Source organism: Drosophila teissieri, chromosome 2R (assembly GCF_016746235.2).
Source record: "Drosophila teissieri strain GT53w chromosome 2R, Prin_Dtei_1.1, whole genome shotgun sequence".
Classification (NCBI taxonomy): domain Eukaryota; kingdom Metazoa; phylum Arthropoda; class Insecta; order Diptera; family Drosophilidae; genus Drosophila; species Drosophila teissieri.
In genome coordinates, this window is record NC_053030.1 from 10,679,133 (window position 1) to 10,700,409 (window position 21,277).

Sequence of the window (21,277 nt, forward strand, 5' to 3'; positions counted from 1 at the left end):
TGGCGAACGTGATATCTTGTAGGCATTTTCAGCACTCCCCTGTCGGTATTTTCTGTGCTGTCACTTCGCGTTCTCCGCTTTGTGCTCTCCTTCCAAAACGAAATAAACGGAGAAATAGCAATGTTAGTTTTAATTCGTTTAAGCCACAACAATTAATTAAAAGAGTGCGAGTGCCAGTGTCTTTATTAAAATGTATGTGGCGCACTGATTGGCTTTAATTTAAATGTTTCGTGTTGTTTGATTTGTCCCTGTGTTATATTTGTGCGGCGTTTTGTGCATACTTTTTGTGGTTAAACAAACTAAGGAAACTAGTGTGAGTCGATTACTAAGCTTATGTTTTAAAAAAGTGTTAATGCTAAAAAAGCGGCGTCTTAATTGAAAAATGCTAATGAGTTAAAACAGGTTGGCGACTCTCCTGCTCGCTCTCGTTGCCCTGCCCCCACTCTCTCTCTTTCTTGCTCATTTGTTGCACTGTTGTTGTTGCGGCCAACTGGGTACTTTTAACAGTTACCTTGGTCAATGTACGGCATTAATTACGCTCAAATACCTAAGTACTGAGATGCCAAGTAAGTAGGGACAGAAAGAGATGGGAGGAGTACAAATAAACTAATTTGCACACTTGCTTTGGCGTGCTAATTCCACTAACTTTTCTTCTTTTATTGTTTTGTGGGCGTTTTGCATGATTCACTCGCGTTTGTTTTGTCTCATTCGTTTTATCACCGTCTCCGCATTTGGTGCAGCACCAGCAACAACAACTACCTGTGGCATGCAGTTCGAATGGCGTCTGCGTGTGTGTGCGTGTCTTAAATGTCAAAGTTGACATTTCGCTTTGGGCGGGATTTCAAATTCGTTTTTAAAGAGAGAACGATGACGGAGAGAGCAAAAGAAATTCATAAGTTCCTTTATCTATCAGATTCTTAAGTAAATATTTAAGATACGACACTTCACAGTCAAGCTTCTTTGAAGTAACACATCTTTAAAAAAATGTTGTCAATATAAAATTTATGAAATTATATATTTTCTAATATCTAACAAATATTAATTTCTTTTAGTTTAATTTGTAATTGTAAAAAATGGCCAATTGTCAAAAATTTGTGTTAAATTAAGTTTACTGTAAACCGCTTAGTTATTAACACGTATCTCTTTATTCTTATTTTTGCAGTTTTCTGTTATCAATCTGTTTGTCTCTGTGTGTTACGTGTTATCAAAATATTTTACCAAGCTAGCAAATGCAGAAAATGCCCTCGCAAATTCTGAACGACGGCAGCAGCGTCAGCTTGAATAGTATGAACATGGCCAATGCGCCCAATAGTATTACGGTGAAGACCGCCTACAATGGCCAGATCATCATCACCACCGTCAACAAGAATATCTCCTACGAGGAGCTCTGCTACGAGATTCGCAACATCTGTCGCTTTCCTCTGGATCAGGTAAAGTTATATACTATAAAGTAATGCAAATTCAGATTGTGTTAATTATTGCGAGTTTCTACAGCCCTTTACCATTAAATGGGTGGATGAGGAAAACGATCCCTGCACTATATCAACGAAGATGGAATTGGACGAGGCCATACGACTTTACGAAATGAACTACGATTCTCAATTAGTCATACATGGTAAGTCTGCTAAACTGTTGTAATGCTGAGATCTGATAAAGTCAAACCAATACTCGAACTTTATTGGTTTTTTTAACGGTTCCCAGTTTGAGGAGCTCAATATAAGTAGTCTTCTAAAACTGAGAACGATAAACTTATCTAATAAGGTCAGTTAACTTATCTGAGCGAAAAGAAATATGGAACCAAAGTAAGCCTACTAGTTATCTAACTAAAGATACAGTATCTGAATTAATAGAATTACTCCTCTTTTTATTTCCAATTCTCCAAGTTTTTAAATGATTTACTGCTGCTGCCGTAAGGTAGGCAGCAAGTAATTATGTAGCCAATAAGCAACACATTCCGTCTTAGCTTCCATAACTTAACCAGGCGCATTTAAGCCTGATTAAACAATGCGAGCGCGTCTTGTTGGCTCAATAAACTTGAGCTTTCCCCGCGAGTTTTCCGACTGCCTTTCTGCTTTCCCGGCATCCAAAGGCTGCGTCATCCACTCGAGTTAATAACATAAAATATTAATTAACCCGTACGAACACTCGCATGCTCGAAAAGACCGAGTCTTGTGGCAATTGCCCAAGGCAGTCAACGTTCTTCAAGTTTTGTTCACTCTTCCCTACCGCCGACTTATTTGCATATAAATTCTGCTTGGATCTTGGCTCGCCGACATCATTTATAATTCATTATAATTAAATTGTTTGCTTCGTGTGGGTTTAAGTTTTCGCCAGTTTTTTTTTGGAATTTTAATTTTTTCTGTTGTGCGGTTTTCGGCGATCTCGCTCATCCACACTCTGATGCGAGTTTTGTGCTTAATTATGCCTGCCGCAACAACAAAAAGGTTTCACTTACCACATTCGTTCGGCGAATGACAAACACAAAACCCTTTCATACAGTAAATTACTAAAAAACGTGGGCCTGAGGTTAAAGCATAATAAACAAGGAATACACTCTACATTGGCTGGAAGTGTAGGACATGTTAGTTTTATTGGATAGGATAATTAATCTGATTTTGAGAATGTTTGCACACACAAATTTGTTTTCACCATTAAAATTGATTTAGTTTAATTATCCTTTTGAAGGGAATCATCCAAAGTGTAGCGCCCATTCGAATTTTCCGAGTTATCCACATTATCCTTAGCCATTCCATACCTGTGGTCATTCTGTTTTTCCGAACACCGGTTTGTAAAACAAGAAAAAAGCCAACTTACGGCCCAGCAGATATGATAACTGCCAGTGGCACTAAACAAAGTTCGCGGGCGGTACGGGGGTTTTGATGGAGAGGGTGTTACAGTTTCCGCTACCCTTTTTATGCGGCTTTGTTTTTGTTCTGCGGACCAGGCTTCCTGATATTTTGTGGCCATTCCACCCTCACATATCGCCGAATGACAAAAAAGAACAGTGTGTTGGGACAACAAGTTCGTTGTTGTTGTATACCCGGTACTATTCAAGGGGTATGCTGTGCTCGTGCAAATCAACCGTACTTGAAGTTCTTCTTTTCCCCATATTTTCAAGGCATATGCAGACAAGTGCTACTTTAATATGTAATTGCCTGGTAGAGGGTACCTTATCTGTCGGAACACTTGACCGTCCCGTTCTTTCTTGTTTTTATCCTTGTGTTATGTGGCCACGTGTGAAAAAATGCGGCTTAAAATGTATTAAAAGCGTTCTGTGTGCGTCTGTGTTCCTGCGCCTGTGTGTGTGCGTGCGGGAGGGGGACATTGTCAAGGTATTTCGTTACCGTTACACGCACTCCTGCATATGTTAGGACGTCCTGCCTGTGTGTTTGTATGCCGAACATGTTTTCTGTTTGTGTGCTTATTGTTGTTGTGTTGATTAGTAAATGGCTGTTGGTGTGTGTGTGTCTTGCATTTCTACAAGCCCTTGTTTTGACTTTTCTGTTGTTGCTTCTCTTGTTTTTTGGTTTTGTATTTTTTATTTTACATATTGTTAACAATTTTTTCTTGTGTTGGAAAGTGTGTTTGTCTGTAGAGTTTTGCTTCACCTTCCGGCTTCATCTCCGCCCAGCAAAACCCTCTGCAGCTCCCCCAAAAACCAAACAATACAAAAAGTTAGAATCTGTAAGCTAACGGTATAATTTATGCGCCTGCAATATGGCAACGCTGTCCGGCACACACACACACACACCTATGCCTATGTACATGAAAAACTTTTGTCCAGGTCCGAGGAACTTTTTTTGCAGCTCATAAGGTCGATACACAAGATGCCATTACCCAAGAGCGAGATAGCAATGGCGAGCAGAGAATAGAGGGAGCGACAGAGAGAGATAGGGAGAGCATTTCCCCAGATGCCACAAAAAACAGCTGAGCCAGAGAGAAAGGTGTTACCATCCATTGAATCTAAGATGGCAATGCTAAAGCGCCGGTCTGCGGCTTTTATTAGCGCTCTCTCTCCTCTCTCTCCCAAAGTAGAGTAGATTCACAAGGCCACCGCCGCTGTTTGGAGCTAGGAAGAGCGGGGAAGCGGAACTTTCTTTTTCCAATCCTCGGACAAGGGCTTAATATTGGTAATATCAGTCCCATTCAGTTACGGATCATGTGGATCACCATTGTCAATTAAATTTAATAATAATTTAATTATTTCATGTTGGAACAACAGCGTTTTTGAGCGAGACAATTATAAATTATTGTTTGTCGTATCAAAATAAATAAAAATATTCCATTAAAATGATTCTTTTCTAAGCATTCATTCAATAATTTGTTAAAAAATATATATTCTTAGAAACTAGTGAAAGAACAACAAACTTTTTTTTCCAAAATATAGTGACAGAAACCCACTAAAAATTCTCTCTAGTTTCTTCTTTCGCTCTTGCTCTTTCCGTCTTCCATTCGCCGAGACTCGCTCTCAATGGCTTTCTCCATGGCTTTCGCTCCTTTCTCTCCGAAAAATTTCCCTAGCATACTTCTCTGCATCGGCATTTCACTCGCGCGTTGGCCGCTCGCCTGTGTGGAAGTGCCGTGCGGATTTCGATTCAAAGATACAACTCTCCGGGCCTTACAAACAAATACATAATTATAGATATATATATACATATATATGTATACAAATATACATGGTTTTGCACAGCTAAACGGCAAATCGAGTTTCTGCGGCGTGATTAACAAAAGAAAGCGTAAAAATCGAAGTTGTATGTCGGAAAAGAAGTACAAATCAGTGAACAACATAATTCCATATAATTACTTTCTTTAACATTTCCACTCGTTCTTCGGCAAGTCCCGAAAATCTTGCGGAAAAAATCAATTGCCCCTGTGCAATATTTTTTGACTGTTCTGCCGAAGTTGTCGTACATTTCTGATTAGTTGCCATACAATTTTCCGCTGAGAGAAGGGGGCGGAAAATGGGGAGGTGAAAAGGCATTGGACGTGAATGATTAACATAATTTTGTGAATGTTTCTTTAATGAAAGTTTTGGGGCTGCTAATGAGGTAAAAACTTCATAAATGAGTAACCCCTGAAGTGTGATGACTGGAATTTATGAACGACCGTATCTCGCAAAATCAATATGTTTTGCAGGATGATAACTGGACCCTTTATAAAGAATAATTAGGAACAATTTGTATGCTTGATCGTACAACTTAATTTCAAGGATGGGAGAAAATCTGTAACATACCTACTTATTTATTTGTAACTAAATACCAATGTTGTTAAAAGGGGCAATTTAATTGAAGTTTACATTTTCGAATTTGTATTGTTTAAGTCTATATTTTTATACCCTTTTTAAAATAATAATAATAGCGTATAAAGCAAATGGGAGACTAAGAATAATCCCACCCACTAAACATATTTCTCTTATTTATTAAACACGACTAACTAAAGTAGAGCCCTTTAAAAAACACACTATTTCCCACGCCTCTATCATTTTGCACTTGGACAAAGGAAACAAACCGAGATGAAAAAAATCAAAGAATTGATTTCCATTTTTGTGGTTCCCCTGCAGTTTTTCTGCATCACGCTGTTCATTTGTCCAAATTTTTGGCTGCTGTGCGCCAGACACTGGCAAACAAAACCACACACACTCGCACACTCTCATGCGAACATATGACGCAAAATGAGGCAGTGTGTGGGTGTGTGTGAGTGTGTGTTGGCGAGTGTGCGATGGTGTGCGAGAATCCCCACCCTAAACTTGACCTCAGGCATTTGCACTTCATCAAGCGCTTCTTGCACCTCGGCGGCCGTCTGGTTGCCCAAACTTGGCCCAAACCGACTATACTATATGGACGAGATGGATCCATTTCGTATGCATACATATATGTAAGGCATATATACACATATACTATCTATATATATATATACATATAATATGAGTCAGTGGGCTAGGAAGAAGCTGCAGGGCGAAACAATTTCCTTTTATTCTTTGCGGAAAGCGTTTTGCTGGCCAAGCTGTCGCCCTGCCATTTAAACTTGTTCCTTTCTTTTTGGCCCGAAGGCTTTCACTCATACCAGGTGTGTGTGCGCCTCCTTTGCCAAAGTTAAATCAGCAAATTTCCACTTTTCTTTTTTCCCACTGTTTTTTGGGTACCCTGGGGTTCTGTTTTCGGTCTGTATTCCTTTATTTTTCAGGTTTGCCTATGCAGCCTCTGGGAGATTCGGTACCCAGTTCGCTTCCTAGCTGGCCCCATTATGATTGTTGGGCAAATTTTAATGATGCCATTGGGCTTAATGAAATTATTGTTAGTTCAGCAAACAAGAAAGCCCATTTTGGTATGGTATGGTTCGGGGATCAGTTCGGGGATAGAAATGTGGACGAGATTCTATGGTAGGAGGTTTGTACGTACATACATGCCTTATTTTCGATGCCTATACAATATGCATATGGTTATGCAGAGCGTAAAAGCTGAGACTATATTATATAAAGAATAATTGGATTGTACTAGTCGGATAAGATATAATGTGCCACTTTGAGGAACTTCTGCATAAACTTGAAGTCTGAATGTATTTAATTTTATTTTAATTGTATATGTACACAAAAGTAGCGGAATTTAACTCTTTTCTCTGAATCTTGATAACTAACCCCGGGGCTCACTATTAAAATATACTTCTTATCCATAGACAAAATAAGGTACATCAAAGTGAAGTTTTTAAAATGTATAGAACAAACTAGCGTCTTTATTACGTCTTAAGGTAAATTTCCAAGATGGCCTGGGCATTCTTTCTGTGAGTGCCAACTTTATGGCATTTCCATCTTGCCGCTTTTCTCTTTTTAGCTGTGCGAAATTTTATATCCACGGGGGGTCGAGGCGGGTGGCAGGTGGAAACTCGCCCGCTTGACGTCACTCGGAAAAGCCAAATTGATGTTTAACTATTGATGCCTCTGGTCCGGGCTGGTATCTGGTGGCCCAGAGATGGTGCCGCAGTCCTCCTGGCGCACATCGCCTGCTTATGTTTATCGTTATGATATCACAGGAAACCCGTGTCTGCCCAACGCTTCCCTGCCAAAGTTCAAGAGTGGGCGGATGATTGGGGCGCTGGAATGGTCAATAATTCGGGGCGTGGCGGGCTAAATATCCAAATTTGATGGGTTTCTGATGTAAGAAGCCGTGCATATTTAGGCCATTCAAATTCTTGAATGGGCAGTAAAGAATAAACAATAGCTATTGGGAATATCTAATCGATAGCTTTTTGCTTTTGGAACGGCTTTTTATTGAGATTAAAAATTTATGACCATACTTTGATAATATAATAATTAATGATTAGGACATCATATAACGAATATAAATTGGGTAGTTAAATGTTTTGGTTAAAAGCGGTATAAATAGAAAGGATTTAAACTTTTCCTTTTAAAGACATCTATTGTCAGCATATCCCTATCCGGTATTTGACTAATCGCCTTAGGAACTTTAAAACAAAGCTCGTACTTTAAGCTTGTTAAATAATTTTCTTGTTTGTAAATCAGCTTAAATCTAGCTTAGTGCTGTGGGATTTAAGGACATTGGGCGTACCAACAGGGGGGATAGGGCCCAGAAGGGTTTGGTGTAGGTGGCTGGACTGCTGGGTTGTTTGGGATGCTCTGTTCCCATCCTGGACAAACAAGCTGGCAACCAATATTCATGCTCCAATTGCAGGGAAAACAATGCCGGCGGAGTGTTTATATTTAGCAAACGCTGGAGGACAGTGGCAGGGCAAGAGGGGAATGGACGAGGAACTGCATGAGTAGAAGGGGGCTGGCTAAATTTAATTCGAAAATGCATCAGATCCTCTTTTTGTGCCCCCCTCTCAGTCACCAGAGAGTGCATCATCAGCAGATAGCGTGGAAAACAAAGAAAAAGCCGAGGAAATGAGTGCCAAACAAAGGGATCTGCTTGGGATGCTTGCCTTGTCACGACAAGGCTCTTGTGTCAAGTGGCTGCTGTCCACCTAAGGACCTCGCCACCCCCTTTTCGACCCACTTCGACCCTCGTTAATCATGCGAATTATGCATGAAAGTGGAGTGCTTAATTTCAATTGTCTAAACAACAAGCGATTGCGATGTGACCTACCAATACACTTGAAGAAAATTTCTGTTTACACTTGACTGCATCGGTGGGTGGTCGGTTGCCCTGGGATCGTCTTTCAGTGGAGTACAGTGCACGCTCAGTAGAAAGAACTTTTGTGATCGAATTATGCCAGTTTGGTATACGGATACTTACATTGCCTTTTCTAATAAACGAGAACATAATGAATTATTCATTTAAATTAGTTTTGATATAAATTTGTTCAATTTTTGGTTAACATCATTACTTATTTTCTATGAAAAAATATAAATAAGCACATAAAATAAATAAAACGGGTTTCAAATGTTTCTATAACTACCTACTAACACTAAAAACCAAATCTTTTGGATGAAAACCCCTTTAGTTTACTGCACAGAGTCTCCACTGTACCTGGCTGAAATGTAGGAATGGCAACAGAAGATTGCATACTTAAAAGGGCGATTGCGAGCAAATTTCCCTGCGCGCGTCGACCGATTTTCTCTCTCCGGGCTTCTTATGCTTTCTCCGGCGCTTTCTCTCCTCCTCTCTATCGCATTCTCAATAATTTTCGCTCGCTCTTGGCTGCCTTTCACGCCTTTGTCAATTTGCAGCAACTTGTGCGCTCGTTTGACTTGGGTTAAATTGTTTGTGATTGTCGCAGCCGTGTCCCTGTGTGTGTGTTACCAATTTCTCCAGGCGACTGTGTTTGAGTGTGTGTGTGTGTGTGTGTGTGGGTGGGTGTCCTGACAGAGTTGTCAGCTGTTCGGCCTGCATTTCTCTCGGTTTCCCCGCTCGTTTCTCTCTTGTCTTTGCCATTATTACACAATTTATATATTTTTTTTAGGTGTGGTTTCTGCGGCGTCTGCAACCGGCCACGCCCATAGCCAAACGCCCCTCTCCCACCGCCCACCGCCCTTCTCACGGCCATATCCTTGTGTGTGTCTGGGTTTTCTTTTAATCAATCATTACGAACTGCGAGATCAGCGAAGTGGGCGGAGTGGGGGGAGTGGGGGATTCGCCGCCTGTCGTTTGGCTTTGAAACTTTGCATTGCATAGTTTGCTGCGCCATGTAACTGTAATTGCAACTGGGACCTTGTTCCGCTTTCCTTCGCGATTTACTTTCCCCGCCCCCCTTCGTGTTGCTCCCCACTACATCCAATTTTTTATACGCTCCATTTAAGAGGGGGGCTATGCTAAGTGGAAATATTGGTGGCACTTAGTCAAGAAACGCTGGCAGCGGAATGAATGGAGTACTTTGAAGTGAAATTAGTTGGATTTGCAAAGATTGCGTTATAAGCATTCTTTGCCATAAACAAATACTTTTCTCAAAGTTTACAAATCAGACATTAATTTTTCTTATCTTGCGTCTTTTTTGCAATGACCTTGATATCAACCCATGCTAAAAAGCAACTTCCAATCTTGTCTTACTGGTACCCCCACTTGCATTTTACAGTGCGTAAGCTAATTCAATCTTGTGTTAACCAATCGCAGAAACAAGTCCAGTGCAAACGAACTTAAAAACTAGTAAAAATCAAATTCGAGCAAAATCAAAACCAAACGAAGCGAAAGCTTGGTGAACTGAAACCCAGTAACCGCGACGCGAAGTGAAAAATTGTTCAACAAAACCAACATGGCCTGGGGCTATTGGTCCGCCACGACTGTGGATCGCGGACGATCGCCGCGCCGCTTGACCCAATGTGCACCGCTTCCGGTCAACATAGTGCAGCAGGAGGAGGAGGAGGAGCAGCCCTGCCTGCCGCAACAGCAGCAGCAAACGCAGCAGCAACAGCAATCGCAGACCTGCCCCAGCACACCATCGGCCAATCAGCAGGGCAGTGGCAACTTGTGCTACAGCCCCACCTGTCGATCCCGCTGCTCGAGTCCTTGTCCAGGATCTCCGTGCGGCTCCATCACGCCGCCACCTCCGCCGATGCTCACGTCCTCGCAGCAGCACCTGCACTCCAATAAAAACTGCCCGGCGGCCCAACAACTGATGACGCACCTGGATTACGCCGCTCGGAGACAATCGCTCGACCAGCTGGACAGTCCACAGGTATTCGGATCATTGAGGCTTACATGTTCATCCAGAACTCAGCTTGAAGAAAGGGATTGGAGTTACTAGACTACTTTAATGATTATCCAAGTCAGTTTAGGGTGATTCATTATACAATAATACCAGATAGATAGATACACCCCACTTATCAAATGCTTCCGATGACTTACTTAGTCATATTTGTAATTGTATCCCATCAATTGGATATAGATTGCTCATTTGCTCAAATTATGTTTTTGCCACGTAGAAAAGTACACTCCCTTTGATTACTCAGTCGATCCTACTAGACTAGTAATATTTACAATTGATGTATGATAATTTCAATACCTTTAGATTTATTCTTATCCTTAAAGGGAAATGTGTGTAATGACTTGGATATAGCATTCTTCATACCCGATCTTAAAAACTTCTTCAAGCTGAGTTCAAACCAAAATTCTGGCTTGAAACCCATATCACTGACCTGGTTATCCATTCTGTTCTCATCCCATTCCGATTTCGATCATAATCCAGTCCAAGTACTTTGACATTCAGGCCAACCAGCTGTCGGACATCATGTGCCGCGGTGCGGTGGTCAGTTCCATTCAGTCGGCGAACAACACGCTGACCCGTGGCGTATCGATGCACAGCCGGAGTGGCAGTGCCCACGGGAGCCACCATGGCAGCCACCACAGTCACAGTCATCATGGCAGCGCCCACGGATCGCTGGGCTGCTTGCAGGGCGGCGTGGGAGTGGGCGTGGGTGTGGGCGTGGGCACAGGAAGTACGGGCAGCATTGGCATGATGTCGGCGGGACACATCGACACTGGAGACTACGATGTGCCGCATCCGCATCCGTATACGCATCATTACATGCAGACGACGGCTTCGGTGACCCCGCCACATACGTCGCTCAGTCGTCCGGGATCGGCGGGTGCCGTGTGCCAGGGTCACGACTCTGGATCGGATTCCAGTCAGGGCTGCGGCGGATCCATCATGGGCGGCATGCTGGTCATGGGCCATCCGGGGCACATGGGCAGCTTGGGTCACCACAGCGCCGGCAGCGGATCGCTGGGCAGGTGCTCGAGCAGGTGTCACAACACGAACACCACCACGACGGATGACTCAGGCGGTGGCAGCAGCGGCGGCGGCGGCGGAGGAGTACCGGGCACCATGAGCAGTGCCTCCATGGCGGTGGGAATGCCGGGCATGCTGATGGACTACCACCACAGTCACCACAGTGGCAGTGCCGGGAGTGGCCTAAACGGATGCGGCGGCGGTAGCATCGCTGGTGGAAGCATCGGGGGAAGGAGCAGTGTCCTGGGCACGATCCATAATGGCCACGGCCATCATCATCAGCAGTATCATCACGAGTGCATCCACTACGAGCGCTTGCCCATTCCCGTGCCCATACCCACTGTGCCGATGGGCGTGGCCGCGTCCTCGCAGATGTCCCAGCACCAGCTCCAATCGGAGGAGGAGATCGAGCCGGCCTATGCGACAGGTAATCCATTTACCGGCGTCTATTTGGGATAGTTAAGCAATATTCTGAATGCTATTTAAGTTCATTGTTATTAGTTTTACTCTAATTTATTTAATGCGATTTATTTGTATGCTCTTATGCTAAGATATTAGGATAAGGCATCGTTGTTCAGTTGTTTCGTTAATTTCTTAATATCCTTGAATTGCAAATCCGACTTAACAATATAATATAATTAATTTCCACTCAGTTTGGGGTGCTTCTGGCAACTTAAATGGCATAGAAGCCATAATTGAAATGTCCAATCTTCATTGAAGCCAAAACATTTGCAAAGTGACCATTGTGAAGCATTAAATTATTATTTATGGCTTTTGTTATGTTGGCAAATGTTTGGCTTCAGTTTGAACTATAAGAACTACTTGTTTTATGGCTTCCAAAGCTCCGGGGCTTACAGAAACACTTCGATTTAGGTGCAATAAATTAGTGCTTATCCAAACTTATTATTTCCAATAAACTATTGATTTTCCACCGCCAGAGCTGTTCTGAATTTATGGAAGTGCCAGTCCGATCTTATCGACGAAGCCATTCGTCGCGCTCTCACTTGCTCCCAATCGGTGACAATTCAATCGGCCACTTGAGGCACTTGGTTTTATTGTTCTTTTGTTGTGGCTCTTGGTTTGGTTTTGCTTTGGTTCTGGTTCTCCGTTTCTCGGTTTCTCTGTCTCTCTGCTACTCGGTTTTCTCAGTTGATTCTTTTAGTTTTTTGCCTATGCTTCTTGGGCTGAAAAGTCGCGAAACTCAGTTCGTAGCTGAAAGTCGCGCGGTGACGACGCTTCGCGCGTTTTCAAGAGCGTATCTCAAGTGCTTCAACTGGGCTCCAGTGACCCCTGAACTGACCACTTATCACGAAACAACCACCCACCCACCAAACAGCCATCGCAATGATCATCTGGAGTGGCTTCTGCGAGGCGGCCCAAATATACAGCACACAAACGGCTACTTTTATGACCGGCGGAGCATCGTGTTAGTGTCTCAGTGCTAGTCTCATTTAAATTGCCAATTAATCAATGCGGATTCCATGTAGATCAACTACGGGTGCAACTGCCTAGTGCAAACTTTAGTTCGGAACTCTCCAAACGCAGTTTTGTGAATATGAACAGTGAATGCTAAGAAAAATCAAACAAACTTCCCCAAGAAACCCAATTCATGGCCAAAAGTGGACACATTGATTATACATTTAGTGTGATTTGATACCAAACAACATCGTTCCCTTCCGCTGCGACCTTCTGACTGTTTAGCCTAACCTCTCCCAGGAATATGACTAATATGGCATATCGCTCCGATTGTTCTTAGCTGTGTTTCCCCATGGCCCCATCATGGCTCACTCCATGAGTTCTGGTCGCCTTATCTGGCCAGCAAGGCATTTACGAGGCGTAAAATAAGAAGCGGCTAAACAAAAATAGCAAAAAACAAGAGCGCAGTGCAAACAAACGGTGTGGGTCCTATCGCAATTGATAAGCAAAACACCGAGGGCAATAAAGTGCATAGTTGGGAAAGAGAATACTAAACTTCTAGGTCAATGCGAGGCATGAGGCAATGTGTGGACATGTGTAGGAAACTATTAGAATATTAACCTTGCAGACGGACAGGCGAATTTATTGAACCCTAGACTCCCTGGGACGACTTTTTAATTGAATTATGAATGGGCGATGAGCGATGAGCGATTGTTGGGCGGAGAATCTATCTGATAGCTGAACAATTGGTCTCAATTGATGGCTGGTGGTCTGCCGGAAAAGCTTAATTAACATTACTCGGAAAAGAGCGAAGTATCTCCTCCTGCTCCATTCGTATCTGCTTTTGTATCTGTATCCGTATCTGTATCTCTCGGGTTACTTCAGTTGCCCAGTATCTCCCACTCCCGCTCATTATTCTCTCTACATGGTGCGTGGCAGTGAGATAAGGAACTACCAGTGTTTGGAAATCGGATTGGTTCAGTCGAGGAGTGGGTGCTGACATGTTAACAGGCCATGTGGCTCGGCAAGAATCCGTTCATAAGTAAAAATCGAAAAGCGAAAATCGCATAGCAAAATCCCATTAAATTGATAAGCGACCAGCGGCAGGAAAGATATTTACCCGATGGGCAAACTAGCCTGCCGTAAGCATGCCCTGTCATTACCACAATTGGTTGAATGTTTACATTATGTTTTTCAATATAAGTTAATAAAGTGAGTGGTGTAAAGTGCCTAACCAACCTCTTCTCTTTCGTCTTTCAGTATTCCCCAATGTTCCTCAAGCGCCGGGATTGTCCTGCGATGGCGAAGATCGTAAGTATTGGCTAAAGTAACAGATTTTAAATATATGTACAAGTTCTAACGATAACCATTCGAACAGCGAAGTTTGCAATATAAATAACACGACTAAAGATTACTACTTGCTATTGATTCATCGATCGTTTGACTCATTATGCCCCCTTTCACAAGTTGAATTTTGATTTAAAAAGGCGTTTAAAGTTAATGATTTGAAAAGTAAATCAGCATGCATTCAGAAAACTAGAGTTGCCGCTTTGTAGATTAAAAGTGCAAATGCACATGTCATCATTTTTGATAGGTTGACTTACATATGTATATTTTACGCGTGGTTGTAAAAAGTCAATTTAGCCATATTTAGGTAAGGAAAAGTTAGTATAAACCAATTTATTAAACGAATTTGATTTTCCAGGCAGCATCTATCGACGCGGTGCTCGACGCTGGCGCAAGTTGTATCGCGTCAATGGACACATCTTCCAGGCCAAGCGTTTCAACCGGGTAAGTTCTGCTAGGTCCAGAACCCTTAGAACCCAGGAGTATATTTAAATTTTCCCTTTCAGCGTGCTTTTTGTGCCTACTGCCAGGATCGAATCTGGGGACTGGGCCGTCAGGGTTTCAAGTGCATCCAGTGCAAGCTGCTGGTGCACAAGAAGTGCCATAAGCTGGTGCAGAAGCACTGCACCGACCAGCCGGAGCCGCTGGTCAAGGAGCGGGCGGAGGAGTCCAGTGACCCGATGCCGGTGCCTTTGCCGCCGCTTCCCTACGAGGCGATGGGCGGCGGAGCCGATGCCTGCGAGTCGCACGACCATGCGCACATAGTGGCGCCACCGCCACCGGAAGATCCATTGGAGCCGGGCACTCAGCGCCAGTACTCGCTGAACGACTTCGAGCTGATACGGGTCATCGGACGCGGCAGCTATGCCAAGGTGCTGATGGTGGAGCTACGACGCACACGGCGCATCTACGCCATGAAGGTGATCAAGAAGGCGCTGGTCACCGACGACGAGGACATCGACTGGGTGCAGACGGAGAAGCATGTGTTCGAGACGGCCTCGAACCACCCGTTCCTGGTGGGGCTGCACTCGTGCTTCCAGACGCCCTCGCGGCTCTTCTTCGTCATCGAGTTTGTGCGCGGTGGCGATCTGATGTACCACATGCAGCGGCAACGGCGGCTGCCCGAGGAGCACGCCCGTTTCTATGCAGCGGAGATCAGTTTGGCGCTGAATTTCCTCCACGAGAAGGGCATCATTTACCGCGATCTGAAGCTGGACAACGTGTTGCTGGATCACGAGGGCCACATCAAGCTTACGGACTACGGCATGTGTAAGGAGGGCATTCGATCTGGGGACACCACCTCCACGTTCTGCGGTACACCCAACTACATTGCCCCTGAGATCCTGCGGGGCGAGGACTACGGTTTCTCGGTGGATTGGTGGGCACTAGGCGTCTTGCTCTACGAGATGTTGGCCGGGCGTAGTCCGTTTGATCTGGCAGGAGCCTCTGAGAATCCCGATCAGGTAGGTTACTGTGTTTCTTGGTCCTGAGAAATTCTAATTTGCTGCTCTATTCCGCAGAACACTGAGGACTATCTGTTCCAAGTGATCCTGGAGAAGACCATTCGTATACCCCGCTCGCTGAGCGTTCGTGCGGCCTCTGTCTTAAAAGGTTTCCTCAACAAGAATCCCGCTGACCGCTTGGGCTGCCATCGGGAGTCCGCGTTCATGGATATCGTCAGCCATCCCTTCTTTAAGAATATGGATTGGGAATTGGTGAGTCCGAGGGCGCTTGTCTTCATGCTAGCTCTGTGTGTCCTGGTGAACTTGTTTGTGATTATGATACTGAGTAAGGTTAAAAGGAACTAATAGTAATAGGTATTCATAGTAGACACATTATGAAAAGATTAGACTTGTCTCAACATTCTGTTGAGTCCATCGTTTCCACATAGGTCAGGTCTAAAGTAACTCGTTCCACTTTTATTTACTTTATTTGTATTGCTGTGGGTATAATGTTGGTCGATAATGATTCAACTGAGGCAATCAATACCGAGCATTTTCTTTATTACCTTGGACATTAATGATATCTATTATTACGTATTCGATTGCGCGTTAAAGATAGCTCAAAAGGAGGTGCAACCGCCTTACATACCGAACATAGACACGGGAGATCCCTATGTGACAAGCAACTTTGATGTGCAATTTACCCAAGAACCGGCTGTACTAACGCCAGATGATCCGTAAGTCATACCGAGTTCCCCAAATCCGAAAGATGGCAAGTGGTGCTAGTTTTCGTATTTCGTATTCCTTGCATGAGATAAATCCCCGTAAGAGATCTTAGCTTAGCGTCCAGACTAACGGCAGGTAAATGTCCCTATCGATCAGCCGCACTACGACCATGTATTCCATCCATTGATCCTCTCTATCTGTCTCTTCAAAATGAATTTTACCATCGTCATAATCATGCTCAAGCCGCACCGACATAATGGAGAAAAATGTTTTATGTTTGCCTATTGGCCGGGAGTTTTTCCTAATCGATTATGATTTCTACTATCCTCATGCACACCCTACATCACGCAGCTTGAGCGCAAACAGGTCACGCCACCATTCAAGCCACGCTTAGACTCAGACCGCGACCTGGCCAACTTCCCGCCCGAGTTCACCGGCGAGGCCGTACAGTTGACCCCGGATGATGAGTAAGTTAAGATCCAAGATGGTCCTAAGTTTTGTATCTATTCGAACGACTTGCGCTAACTGAGATGGCTAATTCACAACGTTTTTCTTTAACTCTCAGTAATGTCATTGACAATATCGATCAATCCGAGTTCGAGGGCTTTGAGTATGTGAACCCCTTGCTGATGTCCCTGGAGGATTGCGTCTGACACCACGAAATGTGCGACTTACATCCGTATAACATGCGGGTAAGTGATTCACTGAGAAATAAATTCGATTTTAAAGTAATAAGTGATTTTCTTCATAGCTCTATGGCGAGGATTCCAGTGATTACGATTCCGTGGCTGACGATTTGAGTCTCCTGCATTTGAACAGCGCAGCGGGAGCTGGTGGTTCAGTTAGCAGCAATAACAATCTCAGCCAGCAGCAACATTATCGCCAGCAACAGCAGCAATATCAACCCCATTCAGCATACTCACAACAGCAACAGCAACAGCAACAGCAGCAGCAGCAGCAACATCAGCAGCTGCAGCAACTTCAGCAGCATCAACAACAGCAGCAGCAGCAGCAACAACTTCATCATAATGGTAACAATAACATTCATAATAATCAAATGCAAGCAAATAATAATAAAAGTCTACTGCAGCACATGTTTTGCCTTCCATTGAACTAATTAAAATAACGAATTAGATAAAACCACAAGCAACAACAATGAGCCACACAGCAGCAACAAATAGAAGAGCAACTAAGAAAATTAAAACGATTCCAAAAATATAAATTTCATAATATACAATCTATATAATCCTTTCTCAACAACAGACACAATTTTCAAAAGCAAAGTATATTTATTATATAAAATGCAAATGCAAAACGAAACAAAACAAAAACTGTCACAAGTTGCAAGTATTACACTAAACGATTACTTTACTATTTAAGCACCTAGGCAGCCAGGCAAACTTTATGCAAGCAAAGGATAAACCATTTCATAACTCAATGCAAGACTTTTCACCAAGAAACTTAGGGAGAACGATCCCGCGAGAATGCAACAAGAACTTTTTAAGCTAACAATACGTGCATCAAATATAATATATAATTTTTAAACGTTTAACACTTCAATGGAAATTTCAAGTTCATTTTACTAGCCAGGAAGTGTGCGGTGGCGAAGGCCGAGGAGTATATATTTCAAGTGAATCAATCTATAATATCTAAGCATATATAAACTCTAATGTAAAATGTGTGTGTGTTAGTATTAGAGAGCAGAGCATGGTTTTTAAAGGCGACAGACAGCAAAAGATCGACATATACATAACATACGTGTACTGTGAACAGCAATAGTTAATGAAACCCAATTGAAATACCAATTGTAACTTCGTAAATCTAATTATTACATAGAGAACCATTTACCGAAGTCGGAGCGGGGCGGGGAGATTCTCTAAAAATGCGAACAAAAACATATTTATTTATTTTATTCATTTTCTACTCTGTATTTTTAACAACAAGCAAACACAATCCGTCTACTGGCAATATATCTTTGTTAAGTATTAACGAAACTTTTGTTTTTAATGCATTCCACACTGTACTTACAACAACAAAAATATATTTTTTTGTTTATTTGTGATGGCATATATAGTGCCAGCATGTTTTTGTAATCCACATATGAATATTACGAAAATTATGAAAATTAGTATATATCAAAAATATCATTGTGTTGCAAAGGTAAATAAAATATTGTGTTTTTAATTGAAGCTAAAAATCAATTTCAACAAAAATGTTACTTGTTAATGTATGAAAAGCAAATAAAAGAGAACAAATTAAGCGCATATTGTTAAATTTCCAAATACAACGCAATCTAAGAAAGTAATATTGATCAAAGTTTTTGATTAAAGATTAAAGAACATAGCAAGCAATCAATTTAAATGCTAAACAAACAAGACGAACAGAAAAACAATTTCAAATTGCACTTAAACGTTGCCGATTTTATTAGTAACGATCTTTATTCTTTAGCCTATCCCAATTATTACGTTGTTGTGTTTGATAACCGAGTTCTATGAGTAAGTTTAATTAGTATATAATGATTTTAACGAGCGTATACATCAATTTGTATATTCTTCAACTGATGTTTCCGACTAATTTTTTAAACTGGATGCACTTTTGGCATATATTACCAGATGCTAGCAAAATGAAATTGAAAACGTGGACGATAGTTGCGTTACAATTATGCATATAAACAAAAACGAATAAAGTATTGTATAAGACAAAGTTTGCGCTTTAATTGGTTTGGAAATCAACTTCCGCAAAACTTTTATTAACAACTGGGCAAAAATTCAACAAATGCAAAACGTTATCCTATCGTGTGGAGGTGGCCATTTGTGGCCCCTCAGTTGCTGCTCTGCAAAATGGAGACGGGCTCTTGCATAATCTCCTGAATCTTCGCCTCCGGAACTGGCACCCCATTCGCCAGCAGAGTGTGAACGATGCCATCATGTTTATTGCCACTTGAGCGTGCCTGAAGCACGAATTCCGTGTCCTGCAGCTGGAACTTGGTGTCTGTGCCGCCGTGAACAAAAACCGACTGCGAAATGGGGTAATAAAGTGTAAGAGTGGCGTGGCTAGAGTGGCGAGCCGATAGACCATTGTTTCCCTCACCTCCTCGGTGCGCAGCTCATCGTTTACGTAGAGACTCAGCGTATCCAGCTTGAGCATTATCCTATATTCCTGCGGCGCCTCTGCGGCCGCCTCATCCGTATAGAGCCACAGCCGGTACTGCCGTGTCATGTCCTCGGTGTACTGGTCGTGCGACTTGCCGTCGATGTAGAGGGAGTACTCGTACTTGAAGCCTGGCGCAGGATCAACGCGTATGATGCAGCGCGTCTGATCGATGTGAAAGGTGTCCTCGCCGACCAGTTTGAACATCCAGTCGCGTCGCAAGACTTCCTGGAAATGTAAGTCAATGCAGACAAACATTTAAGCGTATGCATTAGATGCGCTTTGTATTGAATCGTTGCATATGAGCTTATCACTCATACGCACCGTTGCCTATGTACAATGTTCATTTCACAGGTATCGATTTAATTTAAACAGTTCAAATGGATTGTAAATCAGTAGGAGTTTAATACGTTGTTAATGGCGCTTTAGTTCAAACTTTCCATGTAATAAACGTAAGCTTAATGGTGTCCTAAACGTGAATATAAAAACTAAAATGCTCAATGTCGTTGAGGGATGACAGAAGCACATAAATATCTAGAGGAATAAAATATGCTACGCATATTAAAATACCTAATTTAAAAACCAGTTATACATTATTTGAATACATTTATTAAATTAATGAGGTCATTTTAAACATTATTCTGTTTCGCTGAAGGATGAATACTCGTACGTACGCACACGACCCGCAATTAAGTTCACCTTCACAATGCAAATACTTCGCGAGCTCCAAAGCCACCAACCACCCATTCATTCAGCTCCCTAGAAGCTAGAAAACTTACCCGTCCATTGACCCAAATCATGCGGCGCCCACTGGTTGTGCCGTGTTCCAGCTCGATGCGGTACATCTGCGCAAAAAAAAAGGGGGAATGTGGGGACAATTATCGCGAATTTCCATTAAAAATAAGTGGCGGTTTTGAAGAAACAATCGTGTGTACCTTGCCATTGATGGGCACACACCACTGAGCGACGATATTTTGTTTGTTGTAGCGCTGGTCCTCGGGCACATGATCCTGCGTCATCGTTGGCTGCGTGGACAGATTCTCCAGGCGCAGGGTGGGCGAAAGAAAGGACATGGGTCCGGAGCCTCGTGTCGATCTGGCTCTGGCTTTGGCTCTGGCCCACCGCCAGTCAATCAATAAATCCTATTAATATTTATTGTAATCGCCTTTAAAGCGCAGCCAACCAAATGGGTTACACAAAACCAGAGCCACGTAGCTATGTTAGGTATGTAGATGTATTTCGGGAGTTCAAGGAACCCGATTGCGGGCCGACTTGTGTAATCTGCAGATCTGATTTTAATGCACTTCCTCTATCCCTGTGTTTAGACCCCCCAAATCGGGCTAGAATTTATTCGGTTCTCCGACTTCACCGGGCGGCGAGCAAACCGCAAGACCGAACCGCACGTTGTTAGCGCCAATGGCACACTAAACAACAAACCCGTGTACAATAAAAGCCAAAGGAGGAACCAAAGAAAAACTAGTTGGCCCGGCTGGCTGCCTTTGCCTTTTGGCCGGGCCGGGCCGGGCTCTCCGGCAGCTCTGCTCTGCTCTGCCTCTGGCTTCTGGCCGAGAGTCGCAGCCGCGGTCGCGTTTGTCGGTCTGCCAAAGTGCAGAGCAACTACGCCGCGTGGCGCCAAAACAGAGTTGATTTGTTTCCACTAGTCGTAGTCGTGCGTGTGGATATGCGGGATATGAGTGTGTGTACAGGGAAAGCCCCCTAAGACTTACACACATCCATTGGCTGTGCATTAAGCCGCGTTAGCTGATGACACAGGTTGACCTTCTGCAGGAAATACTTCGCATTTAAGCCAGAAACTTGCCATACACTTTAGTCATGGAAACCCCCCCACCATTTTTCACCAAATATGGTGGCTAACTTTTCAGTTGCCGGTATGAAGTCCTCACTGTAACCACTTCTCAATACCCCACTGAGTGTCGCTCGCATAAAAATAAACTTTGCCCCGTCAAGTATGCAATTGTTTCTGCATTGCAATTGGGCTGGCTTTCGGAATGAGCCTG

General features: G+C 43.2%; 2 protein-coding genes across 9 annotated transcripts; one reads left to right on the plus strand and one right to left on the minus strand.

The window, feature by feature from the left end:
• The first annotated feature begins 46 nt into the window (after positions 1-46).
• Positions 47-18,191, plus strand: LOC122613026 (atypical protein kinase C). 8 transcript variants are annotated; one of them, XR_006325663.1, is made up of 11 exons: positions 47-122; positions 1,163-1,430; positions 1,495-1,615; positions 13,855-13,905; positions 14,300-14,385; positions 14,448-15,404; positions 15,462-15,656; positions 16,461-16,576; positions 16,675-16,801; positions 16,861-17,140; positions 17,200-18,191. XR_006325663.1 is itself a non-coding variant. In XM_043786985.1 (10 exons), the coding sequence occupies exons 2-9, from the start codon at positions 9,703-9,705 to the stop codon at positions 16,760-16,762; spliced, it is 2,886 nt and encodes a 961-aa protein (XP_043642920.1). In that variant the 5' UTR covers positions 4,618-4,751; positions 9,564-9,702; the 3' UTR covers positions 16,763-16,801; positions 16,861-18,191. The 8 variants fall into 8 exon arrangements, 1 of the variants encoding a protein (XP_043642920.1); XR_006325662.1 differs by having other exon boundaries at positions 57-192; XR_006325661.1 differs by having other exon boundaries at positions 75-313.
• A 665-nt stretch (positions 18,192-18,856) lies between these two features.
• Positions 18,857-20,519, minus strand: LOC122614612 (fas apoptotic inhibitory molecule 1). Its single transcript, XM_043789220.1, has 4 exons — positions 20,195-20,519; positions 20,039-20,104; positions 19,200-19,487; positions 18,857-19,125 (listed from the first exon to the last, which is right to left on the minus strand). The coding sequence occupies exons 1-4, from the start codon at positions 20,330-20,332 to the stop codon at positions 18,931-18,933; spliced, it is 687 nt and encodes a 228-aa protein (XP_043645155.1). The 5' UTR covers positions 20,333-20,519; the 3' UTR covers positions 18,857-18,930.
• Between the last annotated feature and the right edge of the window lie 758 nt (positions 20,520-21,277).